Here is a 15,423-nt window from a genome sequence, read left to right as displayed (position 1 = left end):
GTCTGAGTAGATTGTGAGGCCAGGGGAATCTTCTGGAATGTTTGAGGAGCGCTGGTTATGGAGGTGGGTAGATAAAAGTTTGTTGTACTTACAGTTTTTGATGTTTGAGATGGAATTGAAATACTGTTTGTTGAGAGTACGAATTCTCCTGAGGATGTAGTACAGAGTAGGTCCTTTGCAATTTTGAGAGAGTGTGGCCCTCAGCTGAGGCAGGGCTGACTGTAGAGAGGTTAGGTGCCGGCGCATTGCTGCAAGTGTGGAATGGAGGATCTTGAAGGAGAACTGTTGCTGGTGTTTTTGAATCTGTAGTCTGTACTGTTTGTCCTGTTCGGGTCCGAACTCTGCTGGTTTAAAGGTGGTCCGGAGTAGGGAAGTGTAAAAACTGAGAAACAGACTCATTAATGCTAACTGTCTTCAAATCTAATTTTTTTCTCCAAAGTAGGAGAAGGAATCATTCAAAAAATAATTAAGCTTTCCAATTTGTTTCATTTTAGTTGATTATCCATTGAAAATGAAAGAGTGCAAATACTATTACTTTTGAACTCTCCCTCTGGAAAATACATTTCGGATATAGATATTGAATAAGGGAAGATAGCCTTTTATTCTCAAATATAGCTCGACTAAGGACTACAAAGAGACATATGATTTGAGTCCCAATGAGAGGTGTTCAGATCTTTGCACCACTCCCACATTTAAAGTTGTAAATGAAACTCAACATAAGAGTCATTAATGTGCTCAACTCAGAATTGATTCTAGTTGCATTATCACATCAGCAAGCATAATATCATTTCCAAGTGCTCATCATAATTGGGTCTTAAGTGGATGCATTATATTTATGTCTCTGGATGGAAGTCTGTGCTGCCTTGTGTGGGAGTTGTTTAGTGCCTGGAGATGGGGGGTATTTAAACAGGTGAGACGGTGACAGATGGGGACCTCCTCCCTTTCTGCATAGTCATTCACAGACTCCTGTGGTTTGGAAATGCATTGTCAGGTGCTCAGTACCGGAGCAAGCATTGGGAAGGTAAAGCCCACTGAAAGTCACACTACTTACTGCCCGTGCAGCTGGCCATCCTTCCCCACGCCTCTTCCAGCATCACTCAATGCGGCCTGGGATCCAGTAACAATCCTAGGTCCTGCTGTGTGCAACAAGATACAACATCCATTCTCTGAAAGAGGCGTTGCGGGGTGCTAGCTGGCTCTCCAGCTGGTGGCTGAGATCCCTGACTAGTCTTCAGAAGATTCCTCTTCAATACTGAATCCCTTTGCAAAATCCCAATCTAAAGTTGGTGGATTCAGCAGAGCTCAGATGTCAATCTTCTGTCACATTATCAGTACACATTAGTGATCAGCAGACTTGGACTCTCCATTTGCCTAATCTAGAAGTCGGGAGCTGGCTGTGGAGAAAAACAAATGTACAGATTAGGAGCAGTTGGCTCCTTCAGCGTGACCCAGTATTCAAGAAAATCATGACAGATCTTTTTGTGTTTCCAATTTCACATCCCCATTTACCACCTTAGATTCTTGGTAGGCAATGGAATCAGCTCACCTCCACCTTAAAAATATTGAATGACTCCACTTTCACTGCCTTCTGAGGAAGAAGTTTCCAAAGTCATACAACCTTCTGAGCAAAAAAAAAAATTCACCTCACCCCTGTCCTAAAAGGAAGACCTCTCGATGACTGAGAGATCTTTCTTAAAATGTGATAGTTTGCTATGGTTTTCTTTCCTGAACTAGATTGGGTTGGGATATCTGGTCGGCATGGATGGGTTGGACTGAAGGGTCTGTTTCCATGCTGTACATCTCTATGACTATGAACCTAGACACTTTATTTTTTCTCCATAAAATACCTACCAAGATTTTCCTGCAATTAATCTACTTGCCTCCTATACTCCGTGTGTAACAAGTTCCACATCCTAATTGTTCTGAGCAAAGAATCTTTCCTGGAATCCTTTTTGCATCCATTAATGACTGCAGCCAGTTATTGTGAACAAAATTAGAAACAACTGTCTCTCTTATTGAACCCCTATCATTTTATTATGTTACTGCCTGGTGTTTTCTAGAGATTAACCCCAGCCTTTTTAAATTATCTTTGATATTATATTGATAATTGCTTCTGTATGTGGATGTTAGGACTTCTTACAAACTAAGGTTTGCTTGGTTTTTGCAGGGTGTATATATGATTGCATGAATCCAAGCTGTACAGGGTTTTGTTTAACTTTTTGTCCAAAGTGGTGTCAGCTTCTGAAGCTTCAACACAAAATGCTTGGACAAGAGTGCACAAAGATTTTCTGCTCAAATGTGGTGCTTCGATACAACAAGTTAACAAGTGAAGCTGCAGGCCCTGTGGAATGAGCCCGTTCTGTCTCGATCCAGTTTCTAATGGTAGATAACTATGAGTTATCTATCAGTGAGTTTCATGTAGCGCCAAAGGGCACAACCCACCAAAAGAAAGGTGAAGTAGATGATTCAATAAACAAAAATAAACAATTGCAACTAATACAAATAAGAATGATTTGGAAAAGAAAAATACATAAAACATGGCAGATTGAGAGTAGTGGTTATCCCATTGCCATATTGTCTGAAATCAGCTGCCCTTATACAGCCATTGAAGCTTAAAAATCCTAAATCAGCATAATTTCCAAGTTCAATAAATACATTGTAAGGGATCTTCCCCCTACTCCACCTCACTAAATCTACAAATTCTGAGGGAAGGGCTGCTACTTTAAGCAGAGCTGATATATATCCCACACCTTTCTGTTTAAATTCCATTCTAAGAGGCAGGCTGATTGAGCTCAGAGAGAGGTGAAGGAATCTTGTTCTGCCAAATCCTGTTCACTCTTAACAAATTCTGGTGTTCCAAAATCTAATGGGAAGCAGCTGTTCCCATACTCTGGCTGTCCATCATCTTGAAGTCTTGCCGTATAAACACCACATTTAACTCAGTCTTTCACTGGGAATCCTGCCCACGTCTAATGACGCATTTCGGGGAAAGAGAGTAAAAGAGGAGGATAAAGTACCGAATTCTCTCCAATATAGAGATTGCTGAGGGTCAGAGGAGACCAGTCCACATCTGTTTGGCTCCACTGTCTATTCCAATTGCAGGACAATGACAGTTTGAAGGTTTAACGTCATAAATAGTGGGAGCTGGAATAGCATTAAACTGACTCAAACATATTTGATTTTACTATTCAAACTATTGCGTAAACAAGACATCGAAACAAAAAAGTTGATACTTTTCATGCATCTTACTGTAAAATATTGTTCCAAGATTACAAAAACCTGAATCTTGAATTCATTATGATTTGATAGCAATTTATTGCATATATTAACACACTTTCTGAGTAATTTTAAGCATTTTTTTTGCTTGTTAAATTGATGCATATTAGTGCCAGGAAATGGAACACATTTCCTGTCAGATACTCCATTTGAACATCAACTACATATATGCTATCGAATTTCTCTCTACCTCACTCAAATAATGCTTCTCAAACACAAATGTCCCACATTGTACCAGTGGGAATTGTTGGTGTTTTCACAGAAGCTGTCCTGTGATCTCTGGGTTTTGTATCAACTCATACTAAATATGAGACCGACATCCATTGGAGATTGGGCTGAGACAACCTAAACTCACCCAATGTGTTATTACAACCAGCAGGTGTATGACTTTCACCCATTGGCCTGGGGATTTGAAAGCAGAGGTGAAAGAATAATTCATTGGAAGCTTCTCTACATTGCTGGATATTGTATTTTGGGTTAATCTACATTTTCAGTGATTTCTTTACTTTTATTAAGTTTTTAGTAATTTTGTCTTTACGCTGTAAGATCTACAGAAGTTTATTAGCTGAGAAATTAATTACCATGACTATAAGTGGATATTTATAGTAAAGTTAAAAGATATATTTTGCAATAATTTTCAATCCTATACAGACAAGAGTACAACACAAATAAGGGGCACCAATATTGTTGTATCGTCAGTCACATTTGTTGGTTGGAGATTCAGCGTGCTGCCCCTTCTAGGAAGGAGTCACAGGATCACCTTGGACCCAGGACAAAGAAAAGGAAAGTTGGGGTGGTGGGCTGTTAGATTGGGACTCAAAAGTGGGTCAGAAACAAATGCATGGGGTGTCTCTGCAGCACCCTGGCCAACTATGGGGCAATTTAGCATGGCCAACCCATCCTAAACTGCACATCCCTGGACACTATATGGGACATTTTATCATGACTAATCCACCGAATCTGCACATGCCTGGACTCTATGGGGCACTTTAGCATGTTGATCAGGCATTGATTCACCTTTCTTTGATGATGTTGGCCACATCAGTCTCAATGCTGACCCTCTAAAACTGGTAGTGATGATGGCTTGAGACCCTGCGAGCTCTTTAATTGTCCACTTAAGACGCCAGGGTTTAGGTCTGCTCTGATCTGCTTAAACAAGTGCCCTTCCCACCTGCAAGTGGCCACTTCCAACATCAGAAGGTTTGACCTATTGGGAATTTTTCTGGAATTCAGTTTTTGTGTTCATCAGATCTGAAGATGAAATTGTATTTAAAAACAGTTACTTGAGTGGCCTAGTACTATTGCAGTTTCTGACTGGTGTGCTCTCTTTCTTGCAGTACCTTATCCAAGTGTTGCCATGCAGTGATGGCACTTCTGTATCCTTTTGCCTGGCAGCACACTTACATCCCTGTACTACCTCCATCCATGATTGACATAGCCTGCTCTCCCACTCCATTTCTGATAGGACTTCTCTCCAGCTCCTTGCCGAAGCTGAGGGATCTGCCACTCGAAGAGGTAAGGAGTGACTGAAGACACATAGGAATGAAAAATGGGCAATATGTGTACTTGAGAGATAGTGTATACATAACTGAGGAAGACCGTGAAAGAAAAGTAGGAGTTTCAGTGAACTCACACTTAAATGTTCAACCAGTATGTAACAGCACCGAACAAACCCAAAACGAATATTGAATTACTGAGGCAAAAGCATAGAAAACAAGGCAGAAGAAGCTGACTTCTATAACGCTCTGGCTACACTAATCTTTCTCACTACCACCCCAATGTGTTTTTGCTGCCTCTCTGCTACTTTTATCCCCACTGCCAGTTTTGCGACTTCCCACTGCATTAACAATGAGACAAATTCAACAACTGCAGATGGCAGCACCTACATGGCTTTCTTTGACCTTCCAAAATCCTTTCAACACTGATATCTTGGAGGGACAATGGAGCTACCTGCAGAAATACATCAGTATCCTCTACCTGCTGAACAATGGCATGCAACCCGTGATCCTCACTTACGGATACAGCACAGACTCCATGCATGTACATGCAAGGGTCAATCAAGTCTGTGTAATTGCACCAGTGCTTTTCTCCATTTTCCTAACCATGCATCCCTACTCATGCACCTGTCCAGGCGCACTGTACCTGCCTCTACTACCTCTGCTGGCATTGCGTTCCAGCTACCTACCACCCTCTGTGGTACTTTCTGCATGTATCCTCCTTAAACTTTTTACCTTTCACCTTGAATACGTGACCTCTCATTATTGAATCCTTCACCCTGGGAAAAAGCTTATCTCTATCTACCCTTCATGATTGTCCATATCCAGGAAGCTACCCCCTGTTGAGCAGCTAACCAACAGGACAAGTGGGAAACTGTTTAACCTGAGTTTCCTCCAGTCCAGAACCAGGGCCATCCCAACCCCTGTCAACAAGCTGCAGTACTTGTGTGTCAGCACACACTGTTTGGAGCTCAGCTGCTGTCACAGAGGCATATAAGAAAATAGGCCTTCAGCTAAACATCCAGATGCAAAAGGTCTCTACCCAGCCTGCTGTACTTTGCATTGGTATTCACCAAAGAGAGGGACATGGCAGATGTTGAGGTTCGGGATAGATCTTTAATTACTGTAGGTCAAGCTGGCATAAGGAGGGAGGAAGTGTTGGGTATTCTAAAAGGCATTAAGGTGGACAAGTCCCCAGGTCCGGCTGAGAGCTATCCCAGATTACTGAGGGAAGCAAGAGAGGAAATAGCAGGGGCTTTAACAGATACCTTTGCAGCATCCTTGAATACAGGGGAGGTCCCAGAGGACTGGAGAATTGCTAAAGTTTTTCCCTTGTTTAAGAAGGGTAGCAGGGATAATCCAGGTAATTATAGACCTGTGAGCCTGACATCAGTGATAGGGAAGGTACTAGAGAAGATACTAAGGGATAGGATATACACCCATTTGGAAGAAAATGGGCTTATCAGTGATCAGGCAGCATGGTTTTGTGCAGGGACGGTCATGTCTCACAAACGTAATAGAATTCTTTGAGGAGGTGACAAAGTTGATTGATGAGGGAAGAACAAAGAATGAAAAAAATTTACAGCTCAGGAACAGCCCCTTTGGCCCTCCAAGCCTGAGCTGATCCAAATCCACTGTCTAAACCTATCGCCCAATTCCTAAGCATCTGTTTCCCTCTGCTCCCCACCTACTCATACATCTGTCCAGACGCACCTTAAATGAATCTACTGTGCCTGCCTCTACTACCTCTGCTGGCATCACGTTCCAGGCACCTATCACCCTCTGTGTAAGGTAATTTCTGCGTGTATCTCCCTTTCACCTCTCACCTTGAACACATGACCTCTCATTATTGAATACCTTACCCTGGGAAAAAGCTTATCCCTATCTACTCTGTCTATACCCTTCATTATTTTGTAAACTTAACTTAGGTCTCCCCTCAATCTCCTTTTTTCTAATGAAAACAATCCTAATCTACTCGACGTCTCTTCATAGCTAGCACCTTCCATACTAGGCAGTGACCTCGTAAACCTTCTCTGCACCCTCTCCAAAGTGTCCACATTCTTTTGGTAATGTGGCGACAAGAACTGTACACAGTATTCTAAATGCGGCCGAACCAATGTCTTGTACGATTTTAACATGACATGCCAGCTCTTATACTCATTACCCCGTCCAATGAGGGCAAGCATACCATATACCTCCTTGAGCATTCTATCCACCTGTGCAGCCATCTTCAGGGTAAAATGGACCTGCACTCCCAGATCTTTCTGCTCATCAACTTTTCCCAAGGCTCTTCCATTTACAGTATAGTTCATTCTAGAATTAGACTTCCCAAAATGCATCACCTCACATTTGCCTGGATTGAGCTCCATTTGCCACTTCTCCGTCCAACTCTCCAGTCTATCCCAGCACTGATCCCTATGAAACACCACTGGTCACCTTTCTCCATTTCAAGGAATTCCCTTCAATTACTACTCTCTGTCTCCTGTTGCTCAACCAGTTCCTTATCCACCTAGCTAGAACACCCTGCACACCATGTGACTTCACTTTCTCCATTAGTAGAACCTTCAAAGTTTGTGAGAAGATTTGTAGCTCGGGTGCTCGTTGTTGTGGTTGTGTTCGCCGAGCTGGGAATTTGTGTTGCAGATGTTTCGTCCCCTATCTAGGAAGCAGCAGATTCAAACCACTACAAATGCTGGAGGAAAGATCACAGAAGCGCTTCACAGGAGGCTCCCAAGCACTGAGGATGTCACCTAGACAGGGGATGAAACGTCTGCACCACAAGTTCCCAGCTCGGCGAACAGAACCACAACAGTAGAACCTTATCAAACGCCTTACTAAAGTCCATGTATATGATGTCGAAGGGATGTGGATGTCATATACATGGACTTTAGTAAGACATTTGATAAGCTTCCCCATGGTAGGCTGATGAAAAAGGTGAAGTCGCATGGGGTCCAGGGTGTTCTAGCTAGATGGATAGAGAACTGGTTGGGCAACAGGAGACAGAGAGTAGTAGTGGAAGGGAACTTCTCAGAATGGAGACCTGTGACCAGTGGTGTTTCACAGGGATCCATGCTAGGACCATTGTTGTTTGTGATGTACGCAAATGATTGAACGAAGGTGGAGGTTGCCTCATTAGCAAGTTTGCAGATGATAGTAAGATTGGCAGAGTAGCAGACAGCGAAGGGGACTGTCAGAGAATACAGCAGAATATAGGTAGATTGGAGAGTTGGGCAGAGAAATGGCAGATGGAGTTGAATCTGGACAAATGTGAGGTGATGCATTTTGGAAGATGCAGTTCAGGAGAGAACTGTACAGTAAATGGAAAAGTCCTGGGGAAAACTGATGTACAGAGAGATCTGGGTGTTCAGGTCCATTGTTCCCTGAAGGTGGCAACAGAGGACAGTAGAGTGGTCAAGAAGGTGTATAGCATGCTTTCCTTCATTGGACAGGTATTAAGTACAAGAGTTGGCAGGTATTGGTACAGTTTTATAAGACTTTGGTTTGGCCACATTTGGAATACTATGTACAGTTCTGGTCGCCACATTACCAAAGGGATGTGGATACTTTGGAGAGGGTGCAGAGGAGGTTCACCAGGATGTTACCTAGCTTGGAAGGCGCTAGCTATGAGGAGAGGTTGAGTGGATTAAGATTATTTTCATTGGAAAGGAGGAGGTTGAGGGGGTACCTGATTGAGGCTTACAAAATCATGAGAGGTGTCAACAGGGTGGATAGCAAGAAGCTATTTCCCAGAGTGGGGGACTCAACTACCAGAGGTTACAGGTTCAAAGTGAGAGGGAAAAAGTTTAGGGGAGATATACAGGTAAAGTTCTTTACATAGAGGGTGGTGAGTGCCTGGAATGTGTTGCCAGCGGAGGTAGTAGGGGCAGGAACGATAGCGTCATTTAAAACGTATCTAGACAGATACATGAATGGGCAGGAAGCAGAGGGATACAGATCTGTAGAAAATAGGCGACCGGTTTAGGTAGAGGACCTGGATCGGCGGAGGCTTGGAGGGCCGACGGGCTCGTTCCTGTGCTGTACTGTTCTTTGTTCACAGCACAATACTACACCCTTGATAATGAGACCCATGGCAAAGCACTGGTCATTGTGGATCAATTGCCATGCTGTAGACTGATCTTTTATCTTGAGTTTTACTTTGTATTTAATCTATGTTGATCACTTGGAAGTTGATGAATCATTTCTTGAGACGATCTTTCTCTTGATGTAATGGGCAGTTGTTTTACCTATTTAGCCTTCTGCAGAACTGAAGAAAGGAGATTTAATAATGTAATTTTTGCTTTTCAGTACATACTTAAGGCAGAACATAAACACGTACTGGAATTGCTTTAACAGATTAACGGTATCATTCATTTCCACTCTCAGACAGCTCTTGGCTAGCACTAATGTTGCAAACTAAAGGTTTTAAATCCATGGGAAATTAGTAGCAAATCTTTTTAAAAAAAAACAGTATTTTTCACCTAGTAAGGGTGGTGAGATTGGTTGCATGTGGGTTATGTCTAACAGTGAAAGGAATTGACTTCTCCTGCCTTAAGGGATTATGTACGTTGGTTGTTCTCCTTTCATGTTATGGCCAAAATTATTATTATGTCAATATTGAAACGTAAAAGGGAAAATCTGTCTTAAAGCAGAGTCAAGGTGTGAAGGTGCTTTATTTTTCTTTTTACAGGTCCTGGTAGTTAATCTTGGGACAAACAAGTTTCTCAGACAGGTGAGTGCCACATTTATTTCAGATATGATTAGAGATGGTCAGAGCCACGATGGCACAAAACACCCTCACTGTGAGTTTGATTAGCGTGTGTGTGTGTGTGTGTGTGTGTGTGTGCGCGCGCGCGCGCATAGAGTGAATTTGTTGTGACATGTTGGGAAAGCTATCCACATTCCTACAATGGAGGACGAGTAGGAAATTGAAAAGAAAGCAGTGAAAGTAGTCCACCCATCTTAACACCTCCCTCAATATTAGCATATAGTGGAGAATTATAACATTGTGCAAGTATATAAAAGAGGTGATAGTCTCAATGCAACTAGCAACCAGGAAAAGTGGAAAGTGGCCTGCCAACTTCTCTCAACATTCAACACCAGTGGGCAAACTCAAAATCTATTCACAGAGTGGAGGCAGATACCAGTGTGTTTTTTTAGTTCCTTATTCATCTTTAGGATATTCAAAAACATTAACAACAATGAATTGTAATCGCTGTTATTTTGTAGGCTAATACATCACCAATTTTGATTAGAGAAAGATGCTTCTAAAAGCAGTGGTATGAGTGACCAATTAGTTTGGTTTCTTATTGTGCTGGTTGAGAAATAAGTGCTAGCCAGGGCACGGGGAGAACATCCCAACACCACTACTTTCAGCGGTGTCACAAAATATTTCGATGCTCCTGAAAGATGGCGCATTTGAAAATGCTGAGTCCTGCCTGATCCATCACTCTTGACTCAATGTTATTGCTGTGGTCACATTACTGAGACTTACTTCAGGCATCACTACCACAGACCTAACTGGTACCAAATGCAGCTGTTAGCTATGCCTGCTGCTCACTACTTATTTCTTTTATTTGATCAGGTGGATGACGAAGACTCCATTCTACCACGCAAACTGCAGGTGGCACTTGAGCATGTCCTCGAGATGCGGACTGAGTTGGCCAGTCAAGAAGAGGAGGACTCTTCCCTGGATAGTAAGGGCATCAGTGAATCAGGCAGCCTTTCTGTTAATATAAACAAAATATAGCGGAACCTCCATTATCTGGATATGAATTATCTGAAAATTGGATTATCCGAAGGAGATCTCGAGGTCTTGACAGAAACATTACATCAAAGACGTGTGTCCAACACTGATCACATCTTTTGTTTACAAGTTTAGAAGTGCTTTCGAGAATAGTCCTGGACTGATGGGAGCGCAGGCACCATCTCAAAATGACTGATCTCCCACCACTCTCTCTCTCTTTCCCTGGAGTTCTACACAGGGGTGTACCCTAAACACCCCCTTACCAGATAATCTGTCCAATATTATCCTGCACAGGGCAAAGGTGGAATCTATTAAAAAGTTGTGTGCGTGCGCTATTTGGAGACTCATCCCCACCCCCCCCCCCAACCAAAAACAAGGTGGTCTTCTTGTTCGTGTCCAGTCTGGCTGGCCCGGAGAGGGGGTAGGGGCGGATGGAGGGGGCAGTGTTGGACAGGGTTGGGATGCGGGCGGGGTTTGGTGTCGGGGGCTGGTGAGAGGCGGTGTTGGATGGAGTTGAGGGAGGGTGCTGGGTGTAGTGTCGGGGCGGGCTTGAAGAGGGGTTTGGGGTGTGGTGCCAGGGGTGGTGTTGGTGGGTGGAGGGTGGTGTTTGACGGGTGGTGGGGGTGGTGGCGGGTGCTCGTGCGTGCTGTGCTGCTGCTAGTCTCCTGAACGGGGAGCAGTCTTAATAGAAAACTACAAGCCTGAGAGGAAAGGCATTGAATCGATTAACTGAATAATCAATTATCCAAACAAAATAGTGCCCACCCATCTCATTCGGATAATCGAGGTTCCACTGTACTGCAGATGCAGGATATCTGAAACAAACACAATGCTACAGAAACTCAGCAGATATGGCAAAATCAGTTCTTCAAAGAAGAGTCATTTTATTTCCACAGATGGTGCCAGACCCACTGAGTTTCTCCAGCATTCTCTGTAGTTAATTCTAATGTATTTACAGTAATTCAATGACACCTGACTGCAAACTGAGTGAGAATCAACAGTAAAAGAATAAACAGAAATTAAAAGCCTCAGTCTGCTGGCACAGGCAATAAGATACCAACTCATTTGACCTTGTTGGAAGCATGATCTCAAATTCAGATCAGGATCCCTACATTACAACAGAGCTGTATGTGCTGGAACAAGTGTCCTGTATGTTCAAAGTACCAAGAGTTACATCCATAACAAACCCTTGCTGTCTTTGGATCGCAGTCTACCTTTTATTTATTCAATAAGTGGTACAGTAGCAACTCCAGAGAGTGAGCAGAAGCTAACATCACGATACTTAGATTGCTGGATGTGGCAAAAAGACATATCGGCTGCCATTGGTACAGCGTGTATCAGAACCTGAGGACACACTGTTGTATTTTACACCCAATGAAGTACGTTTCAATACTGTCCCCATTTATAAGCAGCCAATTGAAGCACAGCAAGGAATCAACTAAAAGCAAAATAATAGCAATCATGCAGAATTTCATTACAGCAGACTTTTTGTTTCTGCCTATTACATGCTGTGTATGCCAGCAATCCCTGAACCTTACAGCATTTAGGAAACAAAATTCTAACAGAATATTATATTTGACTGTTCAAAATATTAGTTATATTCAATATTGCATACAAACAGGGGTGGAGTTTGTTGAGAGCTTTTCAATAGGTCCCTCAGAACAGTTCAAGGGCAACCAAACAGTCATTTTTTAGGCAATTCAATAGAGGAAGTCAGATGAGAAGGTTATCACCTTCAGGATGTTATTCTATCACAAACATAGAAACAGAAATTGCATCCCAAAAAGGTGCTGCAATCCAGGAAGCCAATAGGTGCAACTAAGTCTTTTTAAGTCTTAGGAAAAGCCCCTGGAGCTGTACAAGGAATATTTGTTTTGTGCAGCCAAGCAAGAGTAGGACCCGGAGAAATGCAGGGACAGTGCTAACTTGCTGGAGTTTGTTATCTGCAGACAAGCTGACAATGTGCCTGTGAGTACTGGAGAGCAGAGTCCAGAATGGGAGAGTCAGCTACCAAAATGTGAGCCTCAGTGAGGTAGTCTATAATCCTGAGTGGCTTTTGAGAAAACATTAAAGCTAAATCTTCAATCGTGATGAATTGGAATTCCTTGTGAAGTTTTATTGACCCACAGTGTCAGCAACCCTGCAGATATTAATGAGAAATATGATAAATTTGTCTTCACCAGATTTGCTATTTGATTAACCTGTTGGTTGTTGGAATATAACATATAAATATTTAATGTTGTATTAGATTAGATTACTTACAGTGTGGAAACAGGCCCTTCGGCCCAACTAGTCCACACCGACCCTCCGAAGAGCAACCCACCCAGACCCATTCCCCTTCATTTACCCCTTCACCTAACACTACAGGCAATTTAGCATGGCCAATTCACCTAACCTGCACATCTTTTGAACTGTGGGAGGAAACCGGAGCACCCGGAGGAAACCCACACAGACACTGGGAGAATGTGCAAACTCCACACAGCCAGTTGCCCGAGGCGGGAATTGAACACGGGTCTCTGGCGCTGTGAGGCAGCAGTGCTAACCACTGTGCCACCCACAAACAAGGGTGGAGCTTGTTTGGAGGTTTTCAATAGATCCCTCAGAACAGGTCAAGGGTAACTGAACTGTTCTAACTTTGTATAATTAAAATTATTGTTCTCTGTTGAAAATTATGAAATCTTGTCGTTTTAGTCTCAGTAAGATCCAAGCCAGCTCATAACAAATTAGGCAGTTTCATAACCCTGTTCCAATCTTGTTAATTCAGGCATAAATGCTATTTACTACACTAAAATAAACTCCCCTGTTCTTTCTCAGAATAATGTCATGGGATATTTTTAAGACCACCTCAGAGTGCAGACTGGGCCTGAGTTTTGCATTTCATCATATGGACAACACTTCTGGGGCAGAACTCCCCCAGTACTGCACGGTTCCCCTAGTACTGCATGGGTGCATAGCTCCCCGAGTACTGCATGGGTGCAGAACTCCCCCAGTACTGGACGGTTTCACAATTCCCCTAGTACTGCATGGGTGCATAGCTCCCCGAGTACTGCATGGGTGCAGAACTCCCCCTGTACTGCACAGGTACACAACACCCCCAAGTACTGACATTTTAGATTAGACTTACAGCTCAAGTTTCTGCAGATGGACTTGAACCCACAACGTTCAGATTCTGAGGCAAGAGTTGGCACTGAGTTACTGGCTGTCTTGTGCTCCCCTAGGCTTTTGAAAGCAGTATGATAGATACCACCAGACTGCAGTGTAGTTTATAACTATGAAGCAGGTCTATTAATAATAACATAAGCAGCAGTAACAACACCATGCAGAAAATTAAAAACATGCACAGATAGAACAGGCTTGTGAAGGAAGCATTTGGCATGCTTGCTTTCATTGGTCAGAGCATTGGTCCCACAGGAGTTGGGACATCATGTTACAGCTGTACAGGATATTGGTAAGGCCACATTTGGAGTACTATGTACAATTCTGGTCGCAATACTATGGGAAGGATGTTATTAAACTGGAAAGGGTGCAAAAAAGATTTACAAGGATGTCACCAAGACTGGAAGTTTTGAGTTACAAAGTGAGACTGGGATTTTCTTCTCCACAATGTAGGAGGCTGAGGGATGACCTTACAGAGGTTTATAAAATCATGAGGGGCACAGATAAGGTGAATAGCCAAGGTCTTTTCCCCAGGGTAAGGGAGTCTAAAACAAGAGGGCATACGTTTAAGGTGAGAGGGGAAAGATTTCAAAGTGACCTGAGGGTTAACTTTTCACATAGAGAGCGCTGCATATATGGAAGGAGCTGCCAAAGGAAATGATAGAGGTGGGTACAATTACAACATTTAAAAGACATTTGGATAGACATATGGATAGGAAATGTTTAGAAGGATATGGTCCAAAAACAGGCAAATGGGACTGGTTCAGTTTAGGAAACCTAGTCGGCATGGAGGAGTTTGGCCAAAGGGTCTGTTTCCGTGCTGTATACACCTCTATAATTCTATGCACTTAGAAGGTTCCAGAAATGAAAAGTGATTATTTGATTTGTCGTTCCTCCTGGAAGCTATGACAATTCATCTGAACACTGCTTAAATGTTACTAGAGTTTCTGACTCAATCACTCCTTCAGGCATTGCGTTATAAATTCTCATCACCCCCTGGTGAAAATATTTCTTCTCCACTCTCCTCTTAACGTTCTACCTCTTGTCTTAAATCTATGCCCCGGGTTATTGATACCTCTACTATTGGAAAAAGTGCCTTCTAATCCACTCTACCTCATAATTTTGTATACTTTTATCCAGTCCCCTCTCAACTTTTTCTTCTCCAAGGAAAACAACCCCAATCTAACCAGTCGTTCTTCACAGCTCAGACCCACCAGTCCAGGGAACATCCTTGTATACTGCCTCTGCATCCTCTCTAGTACAATCACATCGTTCCTACAATATGGTGACCAGAACTGCACACAGTACTCCAGTTTGTTTGTTTTTTGAAGATTAGATTCCCTACGGTGTGGAAACATGCCAACAAGCACATACTGACCCTTTGAAGAGTAATCCACCCAGACCCATTTCCCTCAGACTAATGCACCTAACACTATGGCCAATTCAACTGACCTGCACATCTTTGAATTGTGGGAGAAAACTGGATGTGGATAACCAGTGATTTATACAGTTCCAGATAATGTTCCTGTTCTTATTTCTATGTCTTGGCTAATAAAGGCAAGTTATATATGCTTTCTTGACCAGCTTATATACCTGACCTACTACCTTCAGGGATCTATGGATGTTCTCTCCAAGGTCCCTCCGATCTTCAGTAGTTTGCAGGATCTTATCGTTCATTTTGTAATCCCTTGCCTTGTTAGCCCTCTCCAAGTGCATTACCTCACATTTTTGTGTTGAATTACATTTGCTACA

The 15,423-nt window shown here is 42.8% G+C and overlaps 2 protein-coding genes across 7 annotated transcripts in view; one reads left to right on the top strand and one right to left on the bottom strand.

The window, feature by feature from the left end:
* si:dkey-82f1.1 (DENN domain-containing protein 2A) overlaps positions 1-15,423 on the top strand; it is a 144,332-nt gene that overhangs the window by 120,482 nt on the left and 8,427 nt on the right. For all 6 annotated transcript variants that reach the window (XM_043709382.1, XM_043709385.1, XM_043709387.1 and 3 more), the window contains exons 15-17: positions 4,614-4,791; positions 9,460-9,501; positions 10,354-10,465. In XM_043709382.1, coding sequence (XP_043565317.1) covers positions 4,614-4,791; positions 9,460-9,501; positions 10,354-10,465 — 332 coding nt within the window. The remainder of the gene's footprint in view (positions 1-4,613; positions 4,792-9,459; positions 9,502-10,353; positions 10,466-15,423) is intronic.
* agk (acylglycerol kinase) overlaps positions 13,756-15,423 on the bottom strand; it is a 59,130-nt gene continuing 57,462 nt past the window's right edge. The window contains exon 16 of the transcript XR_006314481.1: positions 13,756-13,766. The gene's annotated coding sequence lies outside the window, so the exon portion shown is untranslated. The remainder of the gene's footprint in view (positions 13,767-15,423) is intronic.

The sequence above is a fragment of the Chiloscyllium plagiosum genome, chromosome 19 (genome assembly GCF_004010195.1).
Source record: "Chiloscyllium plagiosum isolate BGI_BamShark_2017 chromosome 19, ASM401019v2, whole genome shotgun sequence".
NCBI lineage: Eukaryota > Metazoa > Chordata > Chondrichthyes > Orectolobiformes > Hemiscylliidae > Chiloscyllium > Chiloscyllium plagiosum.
This window is presented reverse-complemented; position numbering and strand designations above follow the sequence as displayed.